Source organism: Nicrophorus vespilloides, unplaced genomic scaffold (assembly GCF_001412225.1).
Source record: "Nicrophorus vespilloides isolate i.1.1-1 unplaced genomic scaffold, Nicve_v1.0, whole genome shotgun sequence".
Taxonomy (NCBI): Eukaryota; Metazoa; Arthropoda; class Insecta; order Coleoptera; family Silphidae; genus Nicrophorus; species Nicrophorus vespilloides.
In genome coordinates, this window is record NW_017100087.1 from 431,072 (window position 1) to 438,901 (window position 7,830).

The window sequence follows — 7,830 nt, forward strand, 5'->3', positions numbered from 1 at the left end:
ACGTTTTTGCAACTTAATTAAATATAAATTTTAATCTGTTTTTCATCAATTATTTTTCTAATCATTCAATATGTTTAATTTGTTATTATTTGAATTTGTTGATGGTACTTGATTGATATAGTTAGATGGTACTGTTATTACTGAGGGTAAGAAATTGTATGGTGGAATTTGGCAAAGGCGAAGTGCGGTATTGTTTTTGGTTTGGGCAAATTGAATGGACTGCGAATGAGAATAGCGTGCGCATTTGAATGTGTTGGTATGGTGGGACGCGGGTCCGAAAAGCCTAACAATATGCGACATTGAGAATAATGCAAGTGTTTTTGTGCGAGTGGTAGGATGTAATTAATAGAGGCATGAGCGCAATCAGTAATGCACGTAGAATATTATCAGCGCAGCGCGTTATCAGCGCATGTGTGCGAGCGAGAGGGGGCGCATCGTGGGGGCGGTGGGCGCGAGCGAGAGGGGGCGCTTAGGGCCTGAAGTGAAGCAAGCGGGGGGGCGGCGGCAACGAGGGACGTGGGGCGCAGGGCGGGTTGTCGGTCGTTCGGTCGGACGGTGCAGCGTTGCATCAGCGCGCACGGCGGACTGTGTTGTGTTAGGTCGGCGTCGGGGCGCCTCACTCGGTCGACGTTCCTCACTCCAGCACATCTCTTGACGGTGCATTTCCGACTTCCGCGTCGATCCGTGTGGAAGAACGCGCGTGACCAGCAACGTGCAGAAAACCACAAACAACTGGTACACCTAGGGTGTAAACCTAGGTCAGAGCAAACGAGAGGCGTGTGCCTGTGCAAGTGCGTGCATGCGGGACGCACAAAAGCGCGTCGCGACGCGCCACCAACAAACTGTTCGAAAACACGCACAGAACCTTCATGTTACAACCCCCACCAACCGCGTACCACCTTCAACAACAATAACAACAACAGCAGAAGCAGCATCTTCAGCAACCTCAAACAGGAAGCAGTGAGCAGCTCATCTATTTTTTTCCCTCTCTCTTTCTCCGTCTGCATAAACAAAAGTGCAAAATAAAAAAAGAATTATCTCGCTCACATCGTACTGCGTAATACATCCAAAACGAAAGTTGTATTGATCACTGGCTATTAATAGCGAACGCAAAAATAAAAAAAAAACGAACATCAACCCCCCAGAAAGCAAAACAAAACATTTCGTCTTTGACTGTCCATCCTCCTGCTCATGAACTGAATTGTTCCACACCAGTGTCTCCCAACAGTCTCGTTTCCGTTCGGTCCGAGCTCGCCTGTCGCATTTCTCTCTCGATTTCCTCTCATATGTGCGGGAAGACAAAAATCGCAGGAGCGCGTTCAATACAATCAAAAGTGAAAATTCAAGATGGCCGCCGGCCGGTTTCCGCGTAGAAAACGACGCCCTTCGAAGGAACCGCTCTGAACTCGAGGCGCGTCTTAATCTCGCTAAGAAACCGAAAACCCTCACCGTCTCAAAACAAAACGCAAACAAACAAATACCAGCAATCGAAAAAGGTAAATGCTATCATTTAAGATCGCAATTCCAAATCCATGACCTATGACATTTTTATACATATATATTATTTAGCAAAACCATCACACCTCGCCAAACTCCGAATCTTCAACGAAGAAGATGAATCGTTTGAACTCCATGACATTTCCTTGTGCGTTTCCAAAACGCCAGCATCCACATTTTCTATTTTAAATTTGCAACTCGGCAATCCGGTACAGATAAGGACTTCTATTTGAGTAAAAACACCGAACGAAACTCAAGTTCGCTGCAAGGTTAACAATATTTATCGAGCAAATAGTGTTTACTGTTCAACAGTCTCAAACAACAACCGTAATTTTATCGAATTGCATTTCACATCCGACCAACATTTGGTAACACTTTCAAACCCTTTACATAATCACTTAAAATATTTATTTTAATCTAAACATAAAAAAAAAACATTTAATGTTTTTCATGATAAACATTATAAATTGTTTACTATCATACAAATACGTAAATTTCATAAAAATCACATAAAAAACACTATAGTTTAATTACAAAGAAGTTAATTACATTTTCATTCTCATATTATATGTTAATAATAATAATATGTCATTGTAAATGAATACGCAATAGAGTGAGTATTATAAATAAAACGACCTATAGTTGAATAAAGCGATATTAAAAAGTGCAATTGAGTTAGGTTCTGGTTGGTCTACGATAGCGGCAATCTATGATTCAGTCGATTTAATTTGCATTTGCACAATACCGAACATTAAACTTATCAACATACATGCAACATAAATAGATCGCTCGAAATGTATAATTCAATTCGCTACTACGAATTGTTTCTTTTCATTTATTCGGTAATTACGCAAAGTCCTCTAAATTGAGATTTAAATTGCAAGTCGCAGAATCCGTTCGTAGCAAATATGATTCATACAAGTTGTACGATGTGATTATATTGCATGTTAAAAATAAAGGGACAACATAGTCGCTTTGTTACTTGGTTACGTTATCTTTTTGTTTAATTACATGCATATATAATAAAATATTTTTTTTAGAAATAATTAAATTGAAAATGATTTAAAATTGGTATTTTAAACAAGTCAATGTATGTATTTATAAATATTAATTAATTAATGCGTGGAAATATTGTATATAATATTTTCTTTTATTAGGTAATTGTAGTACTTTTTGTTTGTGCTTTTTAGTATGTTGATTCGAAGCGAGTTGCGCGAATGGCATTGATGGTTTAGTGAAATAATAAATGCGGGTAGGCAAATATTTTGCAATTTTCGTCGGAGCCGAGCTGTAATTATTGTTAGTGCAGCATTGGATGTTTAAAGATTAGTCAGGGTCACACGTCGGGTGCCAAACGGTTGCAAGGTTGCAGCGGATAGAGACGGCGTTAGAAAGATTTGATGCGGTTAGAAGGAGAGGCCCTGCACCCGTGACGTAACGGTGCATGCATTTGCAGCCTTGCGAACTATTATTAGTCCCGGGATTCAATTTGATCGTTCAGACCGAAAAACACCGAAATGGAGGCAAAAAATTGCGCAACATGTTTTTTCAGACGGCGATCCGTCCGTTTGAGATCGTTTCGTTAGAGACTCCTCTTTCGCTCGATTCAGAGATGGCAGAGGTCAAAGGCAACAACGAGCGAACTTTGCATTTCAGCAGATCGCGATAGCGCGGTTGTAGACCGGGCGAAAAACCGAACGATAGGAGGTAATTATTGCAGGAAGGTGGTATTTCCATTTTTGAATATATCGCGATGTTTCCGCGACGTACGTTCTTTCCGTGCATTTCCGGAAGGTTAAAGGTTAAAGGGTGAGCTGTTGACATTTCGCTCGAGGCCGTCCCGACGCTGCGGACGAATACCAACACTGTGCAGACTATATACCGTATATTGTATACATGCCAAGAAGGGCTAAGGGCAAAGTTCAGATTTGTAATATATATATATATGCACATATAAATGGTTTTAGATAAATAAATGGGAGCCGCGACGGGTGGAAATATGAAGCAGTTGCACGCAGCGACGTTTGACCTTTAAAATAGCTGCAAAAGCCCTCAACCTGTTCATACGGTGAAAAGTAAATTGTTGCGCCAAAGGGTTACCGACTCGGCTATGACGTAGACGCGGAACAACGGTGACGTCACGGGTGCAGCGCCGCGACGCCGGTCGATATCCGCTCTCTCGTACATACTGACCCATATTTGCTTTCACTTCGCGCCCCCGGTGCAGGGGAATGCAACAGAAATTGATTCACCATCATCCATCCACCTCACAGGCCACACACCTCATCCTCATCCCATCCTATCCACCCTCAAACAATCACCATCAACATCTTTATCATTATTGTCATCACTGTTACACGCACACACACTCATTACACGCTTCTTTTCATTCTTACAGAAAATGATCGAGGAAGGCCAAGTGTCGTCGGCCAGTGAGTTCGACCTGTCCAATATGCGTGAGGAAGACTTCGAACAGCACACCACCTACATAGTGCCAGACATTTCCGTGGAAGTCGGCACCCCAAACAGGGCCGAAGCCACGCTACCCAGAAATCTCGTTCTTAAATCTTCCCAAGCCCTCTCAGATGTAAGTAAACGTGGAAAGCCTTTTTTCCAAATGCATTTACTAATAATTCACTTTATGTTTAGGCTCAAGGTGTTTGGAGCACGGGCTACATCCCACGAGGGACGCGCTTTGGACCCCTCGTGGGAGAAATTTACGCCAAAGATGCTGTTCCACCATCGGCCAACAGAAAATATTTCTGGAGGGTAAGTGCATTTATTTATATTCGCATCTAGTAAACTATATAGTTTTTATTACAAAGAAATATAATCATCTTATGGTTGTGGTTCACTTCTCTAATTCTCGACTTTCTTTCTCTCCTTTCTTTCCAATAGGTGCAACTACGAGAGGGCTTTTTCCGTAATACTTGTAACGAATCTAAGGTACTTTGTTCTAACTTTCCTTTAGAAAAATAAAATAAACTAACCGTTCAGAAGTAATTCGATAGTTAACACGAAATTGAAAGCGCACCGAACAAACAAATTAGTCAATGCTTAGTGTATTCTAATCTGAATTATAAATAGAAGTTTTCGCAACGGTGTGCGGAAATAATCTGAAGGCGACGGGAATATTTTGCCAACGCATTCTGATGTTTTATTTTGTTGATTTTTTGTTTGCAGATATACAAGGAAAATGAGCTTTACTTCTATATAGATGGGTTCGATACTTCGAAGGCGAATTGGATGCGTTACGTGAACCCTGCTTATTCGAGCGAATCGCAAAACCTCATCGCTTGCCAATACAAGATGAACATTTATTTCTACACGATAAAACCCATTCTCCCCAACCAGGAGCTCCTCGTCTGGTACTGCAGGGAATTCGCGGAGCGCTTGAACTATCCCCTAACTGGGGAGCAGATGCTTCAAAGAATAAGTATGTTAAATGAAATTACGAAAAGTCCAATTGATATTTATTAATTTGCTTTTTTTTCTATTTCTCTTTTGTACAATAGGACAGCAAGTGCAGCAGAGCTCTGAAGTGATTACGGTGAGCACAACAGATCCTCAAGCAAAAGAGGGCCCTCCATATGAGCATCAACTAACACCTACAGATGGAAGTGTTCGGTCAGACGAAGGATACCACAGTAATGGATATCACGACGATGCGTTCACTCCGCCTGAAGATTCCAGCGATTCCGACAGTGAGAACAATTATGTGTTGGACTTTAGTACAAAGCCAAGTTCCAAGGAAACCGCAGTGATAAAACCCGTAGCTCATGAAACCCAAAAAAATGAATACCGTAAAGTGAAGATCAAGATTTCGAAGGCCTATCATTACAAGTCGAAGGCAGCGGAAAGTGATCATGAGAACGAGAAGGCGCCGTCCCCAGCAGTACCTGAAATGAGCACTCAAATAGTGACACCCCCAAGTTCGGTGATAGTTTACGACTCGCCCCCACACGAAGTTCCTAACAAGCCCTTCTACGAATCTGATGTTAAACCGCAACCGATCAGCAGATACACGCCGCCTTCTTCGAGCATCTTGGAGAACATCCTTCTAAGGAACCGCATCGATACCAATAACAACAACAACGACCAAAACCAGCGCCAGCCCAATGCCACCCCGCCGCCTAGTTCACCGACGGAGATGGCATATTCCTACAAGAAAAGTCATAGATACGGAGCGGTGCCTTGCAGTCCAGATTCAAGTTCAAATTTACAACAAACGCAAACGCCGACAAGCAAGAGCACTCCGCCGAGCCCTCCGAACAACTTTTATTTATCACACAATTACGACTACCAACCGCAGACATACTACAACCTGTATCAATCTCCCAACAACAACACCGTACACAGTACGATTCCAACGCCGACGACAACGTACTCACCCCCAATAACGACGAGTTTCGCTACAACTCAGATAATCTCTACGTCCCACATAATGACCACAAATCTGAACCATCAACTTCTCACCCCGCTGACACCTCTTCAGCATCCATCGAGACCGTCGCCCCCAGGTTCGAGAAGTCCCGACCAAAACTCTTGCAGCCTGAGCCCGACGAGTCCCAACGGCTCTTCACGTGGCTACAGGAGCCTACCATATCCACTTAAGAAGAAAGACGGTAAAATGCATTACGAATGCAACGTCTGCTGCAAGACCTTTGGACAACTCTCCAATCTCAAGGTCCATCTGCGTACGCACAGCGGTGAACGACCGTTCAAATGCAACGTGTGCACAAAATCGTTCACCCAGTTGGCTCATCTCCAAAAACACCACCTGGTGCACACTGGAGAGCGTCCTCATGAATGCGTCATATGCAAGAAGCGATTTTCATCGACATCCAATCTGAAAACGCACCTGCGACTCCACAGTGGCCAAAAACCGTACGCCTGTGACTTTTGCCCCGCCAAATTTACACAATTCGTGCATCTGAAACTACACAAAAGGCTGCACACGAACGAGAGGCCGTACATTTGCCAAGAATGTGGAAAGAACTATATCAGTGCATCAGGTCTTCGGACCCATTGGAAAACAACTTCATGTAGACCTAACAACATCGAAGATGAACTCAACGGGGAGTGTTCTCCCAACTACTACGACTACGCAGCTTCAGAGAACAGCTTAGGTAATTACACATATTTAATGATGAAAAAATGAGCTCCATATCTAACTGTTGTTTTTGTTTGCTTGCTTAGGTTCCGTAGACATGAAGAAGGAAATCTTCGATGAATCGAGAGAAATGTACGAGGTTCATGGCCAGCCAGCACAGATGGGTCACACGACGGTCCTTCATCCGGGTTTGTCAAGGCCTATGACTCAACAAGGCGGGGGTATGCAAGTGCATCACCAAAGGGTCTCAGGCCCTTTGGTCTCGTCGCACGCGACCAAAGTAGAATCGAGGCCGAGCGTGATAGAATCCTCGCAGCCACACATAATTGAATGTACCTAAAAGGACAATTTGCTCATTCGCGAAATTGAAACATAGAAGAAAAGAAGCAGAAGAAAGAATTACATAAACTCAACAAAGAAACACACACAACCTAATAGTTAAGTTGTTAAGTTTTTAATGTTTATTTAATTTTTAAGAAAAATGAAAAACAAACTCCCTCTCACGTGCATTGTCCCGTAAAAAAACGCGAAATATTGAAAACAAGCAAAAGAAAATTTGCTGAAGAAAGTTTTTCAATGGAAAACATTATAACAAAATGGACGAAGAAGCACCGAAAAAGCCCAACCCCCCCGCGCGCAAAATGAAATTGTTGCGAAAAGTGAATTTATTTTATATTTTTTGTAAAGATACTCAGAAGATGATAATAATGATAATATATTTTTGTTGAAACGTATAAATATGAGATATTTTTATAGATTTAGTTTATTTATTGAATTTATTTAAAAACATAAATGAAGAAATCGATCTTTTCATTTTGTATCTACCTTAGATGGTGCAAAAATAAATAAAAACTAGATGGAAACAAATAATTGATTGATCAAGTATTGATGAAGAAAATGACCGAATTTCGAATTTTAGACTGATTACGAAAATTTAAAGCAATACAATTAATTAATAAACCATGACTCTTATTATATGTGTATGACGGTAATTGAGGAAGAAGAAGAATAAGAAGATGAAGAAACAATGGACATAAATGTAATAACCAAAAGAAAACCAAAAATGATTGATATTAATATTTACTAAGTTCGTTTTTAATTGAGAATGAAATTAATGAATGGATTAATTGTATATGTATTTTCGAGCGCATGTAGTAATAAATAATCCCGAGACTAAATTGATGACTACTCATCGACGACGGCATTTTATCAAATATCGC

At 41.4% G+C, this 7,830-nt stretch overlaps 1 protein-coding gene across 3 annotated transcripts; it reads left to right on the forward strand.

Annotated features, from left to right (window-relative positions):
• The first annotated feature begins 487 nt into the window (after window positions 1-487).
• LOC108567326 (PR domain zinc finger protein 1-like) lies at window positions 488-7,270 on the forward strand. Of its 3 annotated transcripts, none has more exons than XM_017927718.1 (7): window positions 488-960; window positions 3,896-4,084; window positions 4,147-4,266; window positions 4,396-4,443; window positions 4,681-4,933; window positions 5,013-6,626; window positions 6,697-7,270. In XM_017927718.1, the coding sequence occupies exons 2-7, from the start codon at window positions 3,899-3,901 to the stop codon at window positions 6,948-6,950; spliced, it is 2,475 nt and encodes an 824-aa protein (XP_017783207.1). In that variant the 5' UTR covers window positions 488-960; window positions 3,896-3,898; the 3' UTR covers window positions 6,951-7,270. The 3 variants fall into 3 exon arrangements, with proteins under 3 accessions (XP_017783207.1, XP_017783205.1, XP_017783206.1); XM_017927716.1 differs by having other exon boundaries at window positions 492-1,496; window positions 6,697-7,269; XM_017927717.1 differs by lacking the exon at window positions 488-960 and adding an exon at window positions 3,078-3,204 and having other exon boundaries at window positions 6,697-7,269.
• Window positions 7,271-7,830: the final 560 nt, after the last annotated feature.